Here is a 17,925-nt window from a genome sequence, read left to right as displayed (position 1 = left end):
ATTAGAGTGTTAGTAGCTCCGAGGGCTAGGGTTCTGGTCCACAAGGCCAAGAACTCCTTCCTACGCCTCTGAGTTTTTTGTGATAGATCTGGAAAAATCCTAACATTTGAACCCAAAAATTTATCATTTAAATGGCGGAAATATAAACGTAAAACATATTCCCTATCACTTTCCAGAGCTAGAGTCAGCAAAAGAGTAGTTCTAATCTGTAACCACCTCAAGAGAACTTTCCAAAAATAAAGACAAATCTACATTGTCCTTAGATGTTCCCTTAGGGGTCGACTCCACTTGAGGTCTCTTTATATCCAGGTAATAAGCCCTAACTATTGGAGGTAAATTTCCCACAGGAATGGCTAGGACTTCACGAAAATATTTTCTTGCCATCTCCACTGGGGATATGACTGGACATTTGGGAAAATTCAAGAGTCTCAAATTATTTTTTCTAAGTGAATTTTCAAAGTTCTCCAATTTACGTGAAATAAATGATTTTTCCTTTACCAATTCCAACTGGACAGTCTTTACTTCATTCATATTTTCTTCCTGTTTCTCCAATTTTTCAGTTAATTTAGATAGATGTAAACCTTGCTGTTCCACTTTGGAATAGATAGTTCCATAGTCATTTTTAATTGTTGAAAGAATCAATTTTAGGTTAGTGTCCATTATAGATATGGCCTGCCACAGTGCCTCCATATCAATCTTTGCAGGTCTTTTCAATTCCCCAAAGCCTATGTTGTTCTCACTAGAAGTTCCTCTCACCTCTACTTCACTGGTGGTGGGGGTTAATTGAACTTCCAAGCCAGCACCATCCTCCTGAGTTTCCAATGTTGGCTTCCCTCCTCTACTGGAATCCAGATTCCTCTCTCCGGGCTGCTGGGCTCCTGCAGCTCCCTGCACCACCAAACTTCCGGGCTGGGGAGGAGTTGACCTTTGCTCCGGACTCAGAATCGTCCGGAGTACTCCAGCGCCGAGGTCTCCCGACAGCTCCGGGCTCACCTCCGAAGTAGCGTGTGTCTCCACACCTGAGTGGGCAAAGGCAGCCAAAATCGTCTGCTGACTTATCTGCGGGGCAACAGATGCCAGAGGGTTAGGGCGAACTGTCCCCTTCCTTTTCCCCATTGCGGGTTAGTCTTTATTGAGGTAAGTAAACAAAAAAAAGTCAGCGACTCTCTGCCTCCCAATCAAGCGTCCGTCCTCAACGCCATCTTGAATCTTCCGATATTTGTACCTTTTGGGGAGCTGTTTGTAATGTGTTGTGGAATCAGAGTAGTTTAGTTTGGAAGTGTTCACTTTTAGTTTATTTGTTAGTGCCCATAAGATTTTAGTGGGCACTTGGATCAGGAGAAAAATGTTGTCTGCAGAAGATAACAGACATTTTCCTTTGTTGAAGGAGAGGGTACCTACGGAACTCATGAATATGTTGAAGAGTGTAGAGGAAAATGGAGACCCCTGGGGAACTCCGCAGAATGATTTCCATACGCAATATTTTCTGTTTATCAGAAACTCTGTGAACCAACTGAGGACGGACCCAGTCAGGCCTAGTTCATTCATTGGTCAGGAGTAGGTTATGATCGACTGAGTCGAAGGCAGTAGAGATGTCGATTTGTAGTAGAACTGATTGTTGTCCTGTGCTCAGCATCTGCTTGATTTTGGTAGTTATGGTCAGTAGAAGTAATTCTGTACTATGATGAGCTTGGAAGTGAAATTGTGAGAAGTGAAGGCAAGATAATTTATCAACGTATGCAGTGAGTTGTTTGCAGACTAGCAGCAAAATTCCTGTTAAGGACCTGAAGTTGTTCTCATAATTGAACAGATATTAGTAGGTTGTTGAATAGGGAGACTAGGAAGAAGTCTGCTAGCTCTTGAGTGTTTCGTTGTGAGTTTAAGTTGTCTAAGTTTGGCTTAGGAAGTGTGGTGATGGGGCATATTAGTTGGAAACATTTCTTGATTGATGTCAAAGCTTTGTGTCAATTTCTGATGCAAAGTGAAGTTTGTTTGTTTTTAAATCTTTGTTTACATGTTGCTTGTATGTCTTTATAGCAGATTTTTTCCATAATAGTGTGTGGTCTAGATTTGCCATTGTCTTTCAAGTCGGCTACAAGTTTGTTTTTCTGCCTTTAGGTTCTCTGTGTACCATGTGTGCTTGGAGGTTCTTACACTGAGAAGTTGTGTGAGGGCAATTGTGTCTAGTGTTTGTTGAATTGTGTTTTGACAGTTTCTGAATTTTTCTGTGGCTTCTATTGGGACCAATTCAGTTGGTTAGATACTGTTCTCCTGAACTGAGCAAACAGAATAGAAGCAGCATCAACATAGCTCATCTTTTCTTGATAAACTCATCAACAGATCAGAATTTACTGGCCATTCCTTCAATCAAAGAATTCTACTACACCAGGAAAACTAACTTCTCTGTAGTTGCTCCATCTTTATGGAATGCTATGCCACCTCAACTCCGCCTTGAAAACTTTCTCGACAAATTCAAGATTAAACTAAAAATGTTCTTATTTCAAGATGCATATCACAGCCTTTAAATACTTCCTCTCCAACAGCTAGTAAAATTTATCATCAACCGCTTTTAAGAAGCGACCCCCACTCCTGATGTTATATCCCCCATCCTCCCTGTTCTTTAAATTTTGTTTTTAATGATGTATTTATCGACTCCCCCTTCCTCTCAAGTCCAAGTTTGTATTTGTAATTTGTCTTTTAATGTTCACTCTTCCCCACTTATAAATATATATATATATTTTAACCTTTCATGTTTTAGCATTGTAAACTGGCTAGATGTACATCGATGGTCGGTATATTAAAAATTAATAAAACTTGAAACATAGCTCAAAGGAAATGTTGCAATAAAAATAGCAAAATGTTCTCCTGTGCCAGGTGATCCTTCATGTTCCAGCTTTCTATTTTTCTCTGTTCCTATTTATCTATCCCTCAATGTCTCGATTCTATAGCTCTAGGTCAGCTCTCAGGGCAGGGCACAGAGGGGTCCCAGTAACACCGTCTCTTCCTACCACAGATCCAAGAGGAAATTGAGCATAATGAGATCCAGATATATCAGTGCGCTGACTATGACTCTGATGAAGATGATGAATTTACAAATCAAGACCTGGACTTGAAGGTACAAGGTCTGAAGGACGAATTTAACTGCTGAGTGCCCATAGGCAAGGGGTGGGGGGAGAAGGCCTTCCCAACCACTACAATTTATTGAAAGTTTGTTAGGGGATTTGTTTCTCTCAGAAATCCCTGTTTGTACATTCGTGGGTTCTGTAGAAGCCATACCTTCTCTTCCAAACTTCCACAGGGCCCGAGAATGCACATCGATGCATTATGTTTTTGGAAAATTGTTAATACTGCTGCTTCTGTTCCTTAAGCTAGCAGCCGTAGGATATTCTATACAGTTGCACGCCCAAATTTTTACTACTGAGCAGATTTGGGTCCACAAGTCAGTGGCGTAGCAAGGGTAAAAGGTGCCCTTCTCCCGCCCTGCTCTTTCCTCACGGCATGCGTGCACCCCTTCCCTACCCCGTACCTCTTTTAACTTCCCTGGCACGAGTGTTGGCTCTCCCTCTGATGTCACTTCCTAGGCATGGGACCTGGAAGTGATGTCAGAGGGAGAACCAAAGCTGACGCGTGAGATAAAAGTACGGCATGGGGAAGAGTGAGAAGGAGCGGGGGTGGAGAGGAGGCGTGGTGCTGGTGTCCTTACCAAGACCCCCCCTGCCCCCCTTTACTACGTCACTGATGCAAGTTATAAAAGTGCCACTTGTGTGTCTAACTTAATTGGCAGTAACATGTAGCTAGGCATGCAACTGCACTTACACTTAGTGGGGAATTCTATAAACAGTGCTGAAAAATGGGCACCCCCCAAAAAAATGTATTTATTTTTTAAAAATTATATTCCGCTTATAGCTAAGTGGATTACAAAAACAAACAAACATAAAAAGACCAAAAAACAAGATACAAATTTCCATAAATCACTTCTTTTTAACCACTTCAATAGGCACTAACTGCTGAATCATGCTTTGCGTCAATTTCCACATCCAGCCGTCGGCACCAGACTTTTGCCTCCTGAAAACCTGGCGTAAATGCTGGTGTCCAAGTTAGGTGCGATGAGGCAGCATTCTGCAACTAAGTGTGCAGTGGCGTAGCAAGGGTGGGAGGTGCTGGAGGTGGCGGTGCCCCTCTATGTCCCCCATTCCTTCTGCACCAATCCCCCACGCCATACTCGCGCCCTCCCATACCACTTCTGTACTTATTTACATCTTCGCCAGTGCGAGCAGCTTCTCTGGCCTGCTGCTCCCAATGGCATTGGCTTTCCCTTTGACGTCACTTCCTGGTTCCATGACCCAGAAGTGATTTCGGAGGGAGCCAGGCTGACGCAAGCAGCAGGCTAGAGTAGTTGCTCATGCTGGCAAAGATTTTAAGGAGGTACGGGGGGGCTGGGAAATGAGGGCATGAGCGTGGCATGGGGGGTGGAGAGGTGCCAGCGCCCCCACCAAAATGGCACTTGGGTGGTCCACCCCCCTGCCTCCCTTACTATGCCACTGTATGTGTACATTTTTTTTTTAACGCTCCCCCAACACACCCCTTGAGTTACGTGCCAGCAGAGTTAGGCACCATGCATGTGGCCAGATGTGTGTGCAAATCCTAAGTGCTGTCAAGTAACTTCAATAATTGGCTGTTAGCACCTAATTATTGGTAGTTAAGGGCTTAATTAATTTGTGCATGCATCTGACACATGCCCAAATGTGGCCAATATATAGGATCCGGGGGATTAACTACAAAGGAGGTGTGAAAATGGGCGGATCAGGTGTGTGGCTTGCAGCTATGTGCATGACTTATGAAATACTGTCGCTTATTGCATGAAATATTCTTTTCTTTTTGATATATTTTTATTTTCATAGTAAGCAGAAGGAAATATTAATGTATATACGGGATGTTCCTGTTTGCCATATATTATTTACGGACCTGATTTTTTTCTGTAATGGCAATTCTGCACAATTGCCGTTACAGAATCGGAGCTTAGCACCCTAGTTTTTGGTGCACTTTCTTGAATCTACCCCTATGTGTATCTTTTGTCACTGTCTGGGCTTGCGCAGGTCAGTGTCCTGTCATGGTTTCTATACCAGCCCCTATGATGTGGGATCTCTTAGGGAGAGGAGGAGATATGCTGTGGATGGGCAGATTGGATGGGCCCAGCCTTTATCTGCCATCATGTTTCTATGTTTCAGTTTCCAATTTTTATTAAAATTTGTTGTGCCGCCAAATCAAACTTCAAGGCGGTGTACATCCAAGGATTGTATGGAGGCTTGTGCCCCTCCCCTGGGTAAAACTGTCACAATCAGTGAAACTCCCTGTGTTCCTATCAGGGAGAGATTAACAGATCATTACTAGTCCCAGTTTCACTGACTAGGAATAAAAGTCCTGGGCGCAGCATAGTGTCATTCTTATGGATCAGTAGAAGACGCTGTACTGTTGTCTGGAGAATGTCATTAGTCACTCTGCCTGTGTCTTGTTTCAGAGGTGCATCCCCTTTGCTGTGATTGGCAGCAACACTGTGGTGGAAAAGGATGGCAAGCGTGTACGAGGCCGGCTCTACCCCTGGGGCATCGTGGAAGGTTTGTGACTGCGGCCTTCAAACTATCTTGAAGTTCTCTACAGGTCGGAGGGACCTCTGAGTTTCTGTCACACCTGAGGTCTACTGGGACAAGTGTAGCATCACAGGATATGGCAGTATCGTGTAACGTCGGACCAAACTCTTTTAACAGCATGCTGAATTTATCAGGCACTTTATAGTTAGAAGCAGCTCTCAGGAACAACATTATCTTTATTAACCAGCTTGGGGTATAAATGATATTCAACATGTGGGAAATCCCTCTGGGCATCCGGACAATCCTCTCAAAAGAGGACGTCTTGTTACCCTAAGGAAGAACTCAGTCAGCATGAGTTCTTCCTGTCTGATTAAGTCCTGCTGAATATCAATCAGATGATTTTTAACAACACAAATGAGTGTAAGCAACAGTATATGGTCAGTCAGGACACCAAAATTAATGCCTTTAACTGACTAAAGATCTCTAGGACAGCTGATTATTGACCTGCATATCATTAATAAAAAAAAGATTATTTTAGTTCTCTGGTGAGCTGCTAAACCAGTTTTGTAAAAATAATTCTGCGTCCTGTGTGTAGTGTTTATATGTGATAAGCAGTAATAAGAATGATTATATCAGGAATTCTAGTGGTAAGGTCCACAAGGCCCACCCAGCTTCTGCCCATTTTCCTTCCTACCACAGTCCCAGCAGGTTCCACCTGTTCATTGAGGCTTTCAGCTCAATCAGAAGTAGCCCCGATTGCTGACGCTGCAGCATCAGGAACCTTCAATCTACATCTAGACTTTTGTTTACCCCATTTTTAATCCCCCTCTTTTCAAAAGCAGCCAGAGTAGAGACAACCTCTGCTAGGGATCACAGATCCAGTATAACTGTACCCCGAGTCTGAACGCTGTGCAGCCCCGACTCCCTTCCTTACCCAGAGACCATGAGGCCTACCTTAGCAGCATTCCCAGCCCTGTCCAGCCCAGAAAACATAAACTGAATTTGAGAATCAAACCCAGGTCTTCCACAGAGTAAGAGAAAGCATCACTATGAGCTTCTCTAGACCGAATAGTGCCTTAAAGCAAAAACAACCGAACTTAAACTTCACACGCGCCTCCTTCGGCAGCCAATGCAGTAGTCGGTAGTAAGGTGTTACATGATCGGACTTCTTCAATCCAAAGATCAGTTTAATCGCTGCATTTTGCACCAGTTGTAATCGTTGCATATTCTTTTGGGCAGTTGCCAAATAGGCGATATTACAGTAATCAAGTTGACTTAAAACGAGGGATTGTACCAGAATTCTAAAAGCTGACATGTCAAAATATGCTCTAATTGACTGAAGCTTCCATAGAGTGAAAAAACTCTTTCTGATGAAGGAGTCAACCTGGTCTTTCATGGTTAGGCTCTGATCCAATGTTACACCCAATATCTTCATTGTAGATTGAATAGGGTAACTCAGTTTATTGATGCAGTGAGATGTTTTGGTGTCAAGTGGGCGTGGGGAGTTGAGTCTCAGTCTGAATTCAGACATCCACTGCTCCATCAGATTTAGTACTTCTGTTGCCTTGGGAGTGGCTTCCAAGAGAGAGTTAGCGAATGGAATGATGATCGTGAAGTCATCTGCATAACTGAATAATTTTATCCTCAGCTGGGTTAATTGCGCTCCTAATGAGGACATGTATGTATTTATTTATTTAGATTTTTATCCAGTCCTCCCAGTAGCTCAGAACGGTTTACAAGTAAACATTCACAATGGAGTGAATTGGATATACAAGATTATACAGTAGATTTAAATACTTGGACATACGAGATTGTGCAGCAGTGTAAATATAGGAACTATACAGCAAATTAAGAAATATAAGTGGTTTAGTTTAGATACAAGTTATTTGAGTATAGGCTGAGAGTGGACTATACTAAACATTGAAAAGCAGTGGGGAAAGTGGTGACCCCTGTGGTACACCAAATGGATTGCTCCAGGTATCAGAGAGATCGTAATTGAAACGTACCTGATAGGTGCGTGACATAAGGAAACCCCGAAACCAGTCTAAGACCTCTTCCCTGATACCAATTGCATCTAAGCATTGTAGTAGTTTCCCATGGTCCACCAAGTCAAAGGCAGAGCTCATATCGAATTGCATGATCAGGGCATTAAGGCCCTTACTGAACAAGAGATGCAGATTATCTAAGATAGCCGTAATTACTGTCTCAGTGCTGAACAAAGGTCTAAAACCAGATTGAGTCTCATGTAGGAGAGAGAATTGATCAAGATATTTCATCAATTGGGTATGTACCAATCCTTCCATGATTTTTACAATAAATGGGATGGATGCTACTGATCTATAGTTGGTTACTAGTGCTAATGATACTCAGGGAGATTGTTCCATTCCTTAAGCCCTATACAATGGAAGATACCATCCCTACAAATCGTTAGCCTCAGTTCTTTTACAGATGGAATTTGCAGCTCTAATTGTTCTGCAGATTGAAGTGGACGAGACGGAACACTTGGCAGAATGCTCTCAACAAGATGTTTAGGAGCCAAGTTGTGCAAACACATATAGACGGTTAGTAATAGCTTAAAGCGAAACCTATCCATCAACTTCAACCAATACAAGCGCACTTAATGTTAGGCTGTGTGGACTTACATTAGTATTCTATAATAGCCATTGCGAGCGTGCTTGCCATTACAGAATCCATGCTTAGCGTGCTGATCTCAGCAACTAAATTTAGGCCCCCTTTCTTGGCTCTACCCTTGAACCCAAATGTCTGACCACATTATCATGCATTCCTCATCCTACTTCAGTTTTATAAAATTAATAAAAACGAGTTTGTTTAATCGATTGTAGCCTAAGAATCTTATAGTGTATCACTACTCCCAACCTGTACCTTATATTCGATGACTTTGTATTGTAACCACTTCGCTGATTGTCCAGCACCTCTTGTTGTAAACCGCCTCGAACTATCATGGCTTTGGCGGTATATAAAATTATTAGTAGTAGTAGTAGTAATTAGAAGAGAGGTTTTCATTCTCTTATGGGTCAGGCAATTACTCCCAGCCAGGGCTGGGTCTTGTGGGAGAGGTCTCAAGTGATTATGAAAGGAGTCTTATCCAGATCCAGGATCAAGTGGTTACAGGTAGGTCCAATTTCTTTTGAAGTCAGGTGCTGAAGGAGAGATTCTTCTCCCAGATTATAGAAAGGGTCTCATTCAAAGCTTGGCATAAGGTTGATGATTTCTTGTTTAAACTCCCTTTTGGTTTCTTGGTCTGCAGTAGAGAATCCATCACACAGTGACTTTGTAAAGCTGCGAATGATGCTGGTAAAGACACACATGCAGGACCTGAAGGACTTGACACGAGAAACGCATTATGAGAACTACCGGGCACAGTGCATTCAAAGCATGACACGCATGGTGGTCAACGAGAGGAATCGCAAGTACGTGTCAAGGACAGGAGAGAGGGAAGGGATTTTGGTTTAGCTCATGCCTTTTTTTCAGTTGTAACTCAAGGCAAGTTGCATTCAGGTAAGTATTTTCCTGTCTCAGAGGGCTGGTTGGGGTGGGCTGAGGGAGACATCAGGCTAATGCAGACCACTGGTGACTTTTTTTTTTAAAATGTTAAGCGTTCTGTAACCTTATATTTTTATTTCTTAGTAAGCTGACGAGAGACAGTGGAACAGATTTCCCAATCCAGACAACTGAAGAAATAGAAACAGAGAAACTCATCCGGGAGAAAGATGAAGAGGTGAGGATACCGGAAAGAATTGACATATCCTCTGCACTAGTCTAGCTGAAAGATTATTATTCATAACATGCAAAGGATTTCAGAAAGTAGATGACAGGGAAGAATGTCTGGAAAAGCTGAAAACAGAAAAGAAGGTGGTCAGGAAAGCAAAGGCATATGTGGAAGAAAAGAAGCTGAGGCAGTGAAAATGAGGGGACAAGATATATGAATGAAAGGAGAAATTGCAAAGGTGGGAGCATAGGACAAAGAGTGAAAAGGGAAAAGCTAAACAAATATTTTTGTTCAATGGAGGACTATTAAAAGGATGAAGCACTAATACATATTCAGTATGAGCTTATAATTGAATGTGAACAAGTTTCTCTGTTAATTTGGACAAAGGCAGAAATTAGAAACAGGATGATAGTGTGAAGGAATACCTAGGTCCAAAGAAGGTTTCTTAAGCCCCCATTTCACTGTCACTGTTTCCTTACTGCTGGAACCAGATCTCATTATTTCAAAGTAGCAAAACAGCTTAACCAGATAGTGACTGGAGCCAGAGGAACGCTAGGTACAAAGGAAGAGGCACGGAAGCCACTGTTCAAAAAAGACTGAGCAGCTAAATTTAGGGACCTCATTTAGGTGACTAGTTTCAGCTAGAGATGCCAATGTATGCTATTACATTATTGAACGCTAACATTGTTAATGTGTGTTATTAGCAACTAGGTACCATTGCACAAAATGGGACCTTTTAGCAGCCAACCCAAAACACCTACTAAATGCCATATGACTGAGACAAATTACTGCTGAATCATTTGTATGCAAACTTTTTGGTGCATCAATAGTTAAGAACATAAGAAATTGCCTCTGCTGAGGCAGACCAGAGGTCCATCTCGCCCAGCGGTCCGCTCCCGCGGCGGCCCATCAGGCCTATTGCTTGAGCAGTGGTCCCTGACTATTTCTATAACTACCTCTTGCTCCTATTCCTATAACCTACCTCTACTCCTATCTGTACCCCTCAATCCCTTTGTCCTCTAGGAACCTATCCAAACCTTCTTTGAAGCCCTGTAACGTGCTCCTGCCTATCACAGCCTCTGGAAGCGTGTTCCATGTATCCACCACCCTCTGGGTAAAAAAGAACTTCTTAGCGTTTGTTCTAAACCTGTACCCTTTCAGTTTCTCCGAGTGCCCCCTTGTACTTGTGGTTTCCCATAATTTGAAAAATCTGTCCCTGTCTACTTTTTCTTTGCCCTTCAGGATCTTGAAGGCTTCTATCATGTCTCCTCTAAGTCTCCGCTTCTCCAGGGAGAACAGCCCCAGCTTTTTCAGTCTGTCAGTATATGAGAGGTTTTCCATACCCTTTATTAGCTTAGTTGCTCTTCTCTGGACTCCCTCAAGTACTGCCATGTCCTTCTTACTGATCCTCTTTAGTGCATCTAGCCCTGTGTGACTAAGGTAAAGCACCTTATGCGGGAGGGGGGTGCCGACAAGAGGGAGTGGGCATCCCTCCAGCTGGCTGATTTGCAGTGGGGTTCAGGGGTTCCCTGCTGCAACCGCTCAGCCAATCACAGCAAGGGAATTCCCCCTTCCCCCACCCTCAGAGCGGCAGGGACTTCCCAAGGCTGCGATTCTGTAACCGGCGCCCTAGAATGATTGACAGGTGATCCATCTTGGGTGCCGGTTACAGAATCGTGGCTTTGGGGAGTCCCTGCTGCTCAGCTGATGGGGGGGGGGAATTCCCCTGCCATGATCGGCTGTCGCAATCTAGCAGCAAAGATAGGCGGCTGAAATGTAGTCCAGGCCTACATTTCAGTCGCCTATCTTGGCGTGATTCATGGCTGGGTAGCTGCTTTAGTCCGCCTAACGCCACTTCTGCCGTTGGTGACGCCTACTTTGGCAGTCCAGGGCCTAAAACGACTACCTAACCGCGATTCCAGCGACCATTTCAGCTGCCTTTTATTTAGGCATTGGTAGGTGTTTTAACACTGCCATTTCTGACTGCATTTTTCAATTACTTAGGCATTGGCAGGGCACCTACCGACACCGGTTATAGAATTTCCCCCTAAATGTTTGGGTGAATGTGCAGAGGGTTCCAGGAAAACTTGGACTGGACTTTTGTCACACAGCCATATTGAGACTGGTGTGAGCAAAGGCAAGATTACTCTTGCTTATGCCAGTGCCAATCCCAATATGGCTGCTAGGCCCTCTTGCACTAGTCTTACGAGGCTGCCATGGGAAGTCATGGTAGATATTTTAAAGTGGCGGTGGCAATAGGCAGAGCATTTACAGGAAAGAGGGGGGTTTCCTGCCACCAAAGAAGCCACTAGACCACCAGGGCTTGTTAAGGTAGGCCTGGGGAGAGTTCACCAATGCTCAGGAGGGCAACAGGGTCAGCGGAATCAGAGGGGGTGTGGGACAGAGAGTTTCGATTTTAGCTGAAAATGTCCTGGCATTTTCAGCTAAAATCTAAATTCAGATTATCAGTTGGTTTTGGTGCCAAATCGGATACTGAAGTTCAGTCAGCCTCTATGTTGGTTATTGGCCTGGTCTGCCAGTGCTACATCCTCTGTGATGTTCTGGAGTATTCAGCCAGCTTGGCAGTGATGGTGACTTTTTCTGTTTCAGTTGCGGCGGATGCAAGAGATGCTGCACAAGATCCAGAGACAGATGGAATCGCAGTAGTCCTTCATCTCTTTTCTCTGCAGAGACCAAGACTGTTTCCCTGTAACCTGCAATGGAACAGGGCCAGACTCTCTTCAGTCTCCACATTGCAAATCTTACCCTGTGATGAGGATGTGTCCTATCTCCAGCTTCCAAGAGTTCTTCACCTTAAAGATTTAGGAGATACTGAAGAAATGCTGGGAAGAGGGAAGGCAGGGAAGAGTGTCTCCTCATATTTTCCCAGGGCTCTGAGCTCATTTATTACACTGCTTCACAGCTCTCATGTGTATGTGCGTTGGGAACTGGGAACATTAGCCAAAAGAACTTAGAAAAGTGAGAGAGCAGCCGTCTTTCCGGTCATTAACAGAAACCTCTAGCTAGGGACTTTGGTTCATCCATGAGTGCTAGTAAACCCAGAGTATAATCTCTAGAGTTAGCAGACGTCCGGATTTCCCTGGACATGTCTCCTTTTGAGGACATGTCCGGGGGTCTGGACGGCTTTTCAAAGCCCGACACGTTGTGTTTTGAAAAGCTTTCCTCTACATTGCCTTTGGCAGGAGGGCATCCAGGCACACTCGGGTTCCACGTGATGTCATGCGCATGCATGCATAATGTAACGGCATCATATCCACTTATACTCAAGGGACACACCAATGGCAAAATAACCACCATCACTGGTTCAGCAAAAAAAACTTATTTTACTAGTTTCAAGTTTATTAGGATTTTATATACCACCTATCAAGGTTATCTAAGCGGTTTTTACAATCAGGTACTCAGGTACTAGAATCAAATACCCATTGATTGATCAATGTTCATTGTAAACATGCAATCCAAGCGAAAGAGTCATGAGGAAAAGATGTCGAACACTCAATGGCAGACAGTCCCAAAAGCATGTTATTGATTACAGCACATACTGAACACGTGGACTCGCAACTCTTTCATTTGGATTGCTGTCTTCATCATTGATGACTTTTGGGGCTCTTTTTCCATTGTTTCCATGCCACTGTAAACATGCAACCCATGTCCACAAAAATATTTTGAATGTCAATCTCAATGCGATATATTGTGCTATAAAATGAATATGTCCCCATAGATCAAAAATGAGAGGCCCAGCCCAGCCCAAAATCTTTAGATGCTTCACAATGGATGGGCAACATGCACAGCAGGTCAATAATAATAACTTTATTTTGTATACTGCAATACCAGAAGCAGTTCAGAGCGGTTTACAGAGGAAGAGACTGTACATATACAGCGAAGTTACAGAGAATAATGTCAATTACATTGGTGGGGTGATTCGATTCCATTAGTGAGTCGAGATTGGATAGGTATGGCTGGAAATAGGTCGGTTATGCAATAAGTATATCAGAGATACAACAAGGCGGGGAGGAGTCAGAGAAATTTGTCAAAGAGATAGGTTTTGATTAATTTCCTGAAGGCTAAACAGCTCACTTGCCCTTACCTTTAAAATATATTCAATAGTGCAGCACAGCCACACCAGATACAGCTGTTTGTGTTATACATTTGGTTTATTAAGGTGCCGCAAAAAATTAAGTTAGGGCCCCTTTTATCAAGCTGCACTAGAGGTTTTTAGCGCGAGCTGCTGCGCCCAATGTTCCAACACTCCTGTGAGCACTGGAGCACTTCCCACTATATGCCCACTGTGGCATAAAGAGAAGAAACTGGCAGGCCTTGAAGGGGTACAGCATTGTAGGAAATGGCATGAGATCTCAGCATTTCTGAGTGCAACAGAAAAGATTATGGGGACGATAATCAGACTGCGGGAGGCAGTCCATCTAAGCCCTGCGGTGGGCGTTGAGCCTGGATACACAATGCCAGGTCATTTCCAGGAACCAGCACTGAATATCCAGTTTCGCTTTTGGCCGCAACAACTTAGTTAAGCTGATGTTCAGTGCTAACCGCTTAGCGGTCAAAGAAAGACCTGCTATTTAGGTGGCCTATTTTGATTGCTAAAATTAGCTGGTTAGTGCTGAATAGTCACATTTAACCAGCTAAGTCGTACGACATAGCTGCTTAGTAGCTAGCCACTAAGGCTCGTATTCTTGAACCGGTGTCTATATTGGCAGCCGCTGATCGCATGTCAAACACACATTGGCGTTGGTTTTGCCAACGTGAACGATAGGCATGTAAATGTAGGCCAGGGTATTCTGGGCCTACATTTCTGGCACCTATCTTCATGTGAATCACGCCTACGTAGGTGCTTTAGGCCACCTAATGCCACTTCCAGCATTGACCACGCCTACCTAAAGCACCTACGTAGGCATGATTCAATTTGGATAGTATTTTTAATGTAGGCATGGGCGCCTGTTTGAGAATCTGGGCCTAAAGCACTACTATTTAGCAGAGATTATTGGTTATCTCATGCTAAATGTTAGTGCTTAGCCCACTAAGCGGTATAGAACTGTCCAGGCAGTGGCACCCTGCCCTTGTTTCTGGCCCCCTGCTCCATCCATGATTCCACCTGCCACACACGGCCCCACTTCCCTTCTCCTGCACCTCTAATTGAAGTTGTTGCTTGCAGCAGTCAACAATGTGCTCCTCACGTCCCCGCCAGCTCTCCCTTGGACATCACTTCCTATGCACGGCACCCAGAAGTGATGTCAGCGGGAGAGCCGTCAGGGTCACTAGGAGCACGTTGTTGACCGCTGCAAACAACTTCAACTAGAGGTACATGGGAAGGGAGGAATGGGAAGAGGGCAGACTGCCCCCTTGCCTCCACTACACTACTGCAGCCAGGAACTATTCCTAGCCAGTTACATAGCACTGATTATTGGGGATAAATCTATATTCTTTAGCACTCTCCAGACCAGTAGAGGTTAACTTTACGAATGGGTATATATCTAATCATGACCAGCAGGTGGAGACTGAAAACAAAACTTTGGGACAGTATATCCTAGCCCCTCCTCTCTATTTCCCTCAGTCTTCTTTCAGTCTCCAGCAGGTGTTGAGTGATCTGTACCCATCTCCCTTGGTAGGGCTGTTGGAATTTGTTTAAGGTGTTTTTTTGTCCCTGTTTTTAGCCGGACGGAGCTTGGACGGACTCTGTTTGGGGGTTCGTCCGACCTCGGGGGTGTCAAACCCGGCGGGTCACGAGCGGGGTCCCTCCCCCCACTTCCTCCACCTCCCCACATTTTTTTAGAGGAGCCTCAGCAATAAGCCTTGCCCCCTAAATCAAGCAAGACTATTGCTTTGAGAGCCTGTGGAGTCTGTTCTGTAAAAAAAAAAAAAAAAAAAATCCTGAGGTAGTGCTGGTCTGGAGGGTTGTATCCCTTTAAGAAAACTGTATTTTACTGTATTTTTTCAACTAACCGGCACTTTTTTACAGCTAGGTCGCGTATGGAGCAATGAGCACTTCTAAAGGGAAAAAGTGCTCATTGTGCTCCAGACGCGAGGCACTCGCGGCCGGCCTGTGCAAGCGGTGTTCAGGCCGGGGCGGTGGAGGAGCTCCGTCGGCAGCGGCTGCAGGCGCCCAGAGCTCCCCGCCGATGGTGCCTCGCGAGTCGGCAGGGAACGGTGGCGAAGCCCGGTCTTCTCCGTCCGCCCACGGAGGGAATCCCCAGACCGCCGACGGTCGGGTTGTAGAGGATTCCCTCTCAGCTGATTTTTTGACAGCTGATGCCGGCTTGCCTGCTTTAGCGGCTGAGACTATTCAGGTTTCTCAGCCGCTTCAGGCTATGGAGGGAGCTTTTTTGGCGGGAAAACCGCCATCTTCTCTGTCTGGCCCCTCCATTTTGTCTTCCACCTCAGGTGACCTTCCCCCTGTTTTGACTATGCAGGGGCAAGGTTCTGCTGGGTCCCCTGCTGTGGCAGGGAGTCCCTTGGGACCCTCGGGGGGGTTTTCTCCTGATTTTTTCTTTTCTTTATGCAGAGCCTATTTTCAGGCGGCTGGGGGTCCCGGTTGCGCCCAGGGGGTCTCGGGGGGTGGTGTCTCCTCCGCGCTTCCTGCGGCTTTGCCTCTTTCGTCTGGCGTGACGTCCCCTCCGCCGCCTACCTTGTCCAAGCGTCCGCGGGTGTCGTGGGACGAGAATTTGTGGTCGGAGGATCGGGTCGGTTTGGAGGAGGACCTGGACCCTTCTGAGGAATTCCAGGACTCTCTGGAGGGGACGGAAGCTGGCGGCGGGTTGTCGGATTTCCCGTTCTCCAGTGACGAGGCGTCTGTGGTGCGTCTTTTTCAGAAAGATGAGCTGCCTGACCTTATTCAGCAGGTTTCTTCGGTCTTGCGTTTTGAGGACGCGCCGCCGGAGACTCCGCGTGTGGGGGACCCCCTGTTGCGGGGGATCCGTTCCGTTTCCCGCTCTTTTCCTATGCATCAGGATATTCGGGATATTATTCTGGAGCAGTGGAAAACGCCGGAGACGCCGTTTCGGCTGGCGCGCAGCATGGCTCGCCTGTATCCCATTCCTGAAGGGGATCGGGCTACGTTAGCTTCGCCGGTCGTGGATGCGGTGGTCTCGGCGATTTCCAAGCGGCATACCGTGCCTGTTGAGGGCGGTTCTGCCTTGCGAGACCCTGAGGAGCGCAAATTGGAGGGCCTCCTTAAGCAAAATTTTCAGGTCTCGGCCCTTGGGGTCCAGGCGGCTATTTGTGGGGGACTGGTCGCTCGCGCCGTGTTTCGGTGGGCGGAGCGGGTCTTGGATCGAGAGTCTGACGACTGGTCTCTGGTGGATCAGGAGGTTGCGAAGATTGAGATGGCGGCCTCATTCCTCTCAGATGCTCTCTATGACTTGGTGCGGAGCTCGGCTAAGTCTATGGCTTTTGGCGTGGCCGCAAGGCGTGTGTTGTGGCTGCGCGCTTGGGCGGCGGATGCTGCGTCCAAAGCTAAGCTTACTAAATTTCCCTTTCGGGGGTCGTTTTTGTTTGGAGAGGACTTGGATAAGTTGATTCAGACTCTGTCGGACTCGAAAGTTCCCCGTCTGCCGGAGGACCGTGCCCGCCCGGCGTCTCGGGGGGGTGCGGCCCGGGGGCGTTTGCGGGATTTTCGCAAGTATCGCCCGGGGCGTGGGGCTGCTTCTTTCCAGTCTCCGGGTTTTTCCCGGGGTCGGTTCTTCCAGCGCACGCAGCCTTTTCGGGGGGCCCGTCGGGGGGCAGGGAATCCCTCCGCCGGTTCCCCCGCTTCCCGTCCTGCACAATGACGCCTTGCCGGCGCCCCCTTTGGTTCCGGTGGGGGCCCGGCTGCGAGATTTTTTCCCCAAATGGGCCGAGATCACGTCCGATCAGTGGGTCCTGGAGGTGGTGCGGGACGGTTATGCCCTGGAGTTCGCCCGCTCTCTGCCGGATTTTTTCCTCGCTTCTCCATGTCAGACTCCGGTGAAGACGCAGGCTTTTCGCCAGACCCTTCAGCGCTTGATAGATCTCAGGGCAGTTGTTCCGGTGCCCCCTCCAGAGTGGGGCACGGGCAGGTACTCCATTTACTTTGTGGTGCCCAAGAAGGAGGGGACTTTTCGGCCCATCCTCGATTTGAAAGGGGTCAACAGGGCTCTCAAGATTCCCTCTTTCCGTATGGAAACTCTGCGGTCGGTCATTCTGGCGGTTCAGCCGGGGGAGTTTCTCACTTCTCTCGATCTGACGGAGGCCTACTTGCATGTTCCCATTCGGGCCTCTCATCAGCGTTTCCTGCGCTTTGCGATCTTGGGTCGGCACTTTCAGTTCTGTGCGCTTCCCTTTGGGCTGGCCACGGCTCCGCGGACGTTCACCAAGGTGATGGTGGTCGTCGCGGCAGCCTTGCGGTCGGAGGGCATCCTGGTACACCCCTACCTGGACGACTGGTTAATTCGGGCAAAGTCGTTGCAGGAAAGTTCCCGGGTTACTGCTCGGGTGGTGGAGTTTCTCCGGTCGCTGGGCTGGGTGGTCAACCTTGCCAAGAGTCGGTTGGTCCCGGCTCAGCGTCTGGAGTACCTAGGGGTGCTGTTCGACACCTCCTTGGGGAAGGTCTTCCTCCCAGAG

At 46.4% G+C, this 17,925-nt stretch overlaps 1 protein-coding gene across 4 annotated transcripts in view; it reads left to right on the top strand.

Moving 5' to 3' along the window:
- LOC117349152 (septin-4-like) overlaps positions 1 to 14,769 on the top strand; it is a 52,748-nt gene extending 37,979 nt beyond the window's left edge. For all 4 annotated transcript variants that reach the window (XM_033922249.1, XM_033922251.1, XM_033922248.1 and 1 more), the window contains 5 exons: positions 3,014 to 3,115; positions 5,519 to 5,615; positions 8,857 to 9,019; positions 9,237 to 9,327; positions 11,929 to 14,769. In XM_033922249.1, the coding sequence (XP_033778140.1) occupies positions 3,014 to 3,115; positions 5,519 to 5,615; positions 8,857 to 9,019; positions 9,237 to 9,327; positions 11,929 to 11,985 (510 nt within the window). In that variant the 3' untranslated portion in view covers positions 11,986 to 14,769. The remainder of the gene's footprint in view (positions 1 to 3,013; positions 3,116 to 5,518; positions 5,616 to 8,856; positions 9,020 to 9,236; positions 9,328 to 11,928) is intronic.
- The last annotated feature ends 3,156 nt before the right edge of the window (positions 14,770 to 17,925 follow it).

The sequence above is a fragment of the Geotrypetes seraphini genome, chromosome 15 (assembly GCF_902459505.1).
Source record: "Geotrypetes seraphini chromosome 15, aGeoSer1.1, whole genome shotgun sequence".
NCBI lineage: Eukaryota > Metazoa > Chordata > Amphibia > Gymnophiona > Dermophiidae > Geotrypetes > Geotrypetes seraphini.
This window is presented reverse-complemented; position numbering and strand designations above follow the sequence as displayed.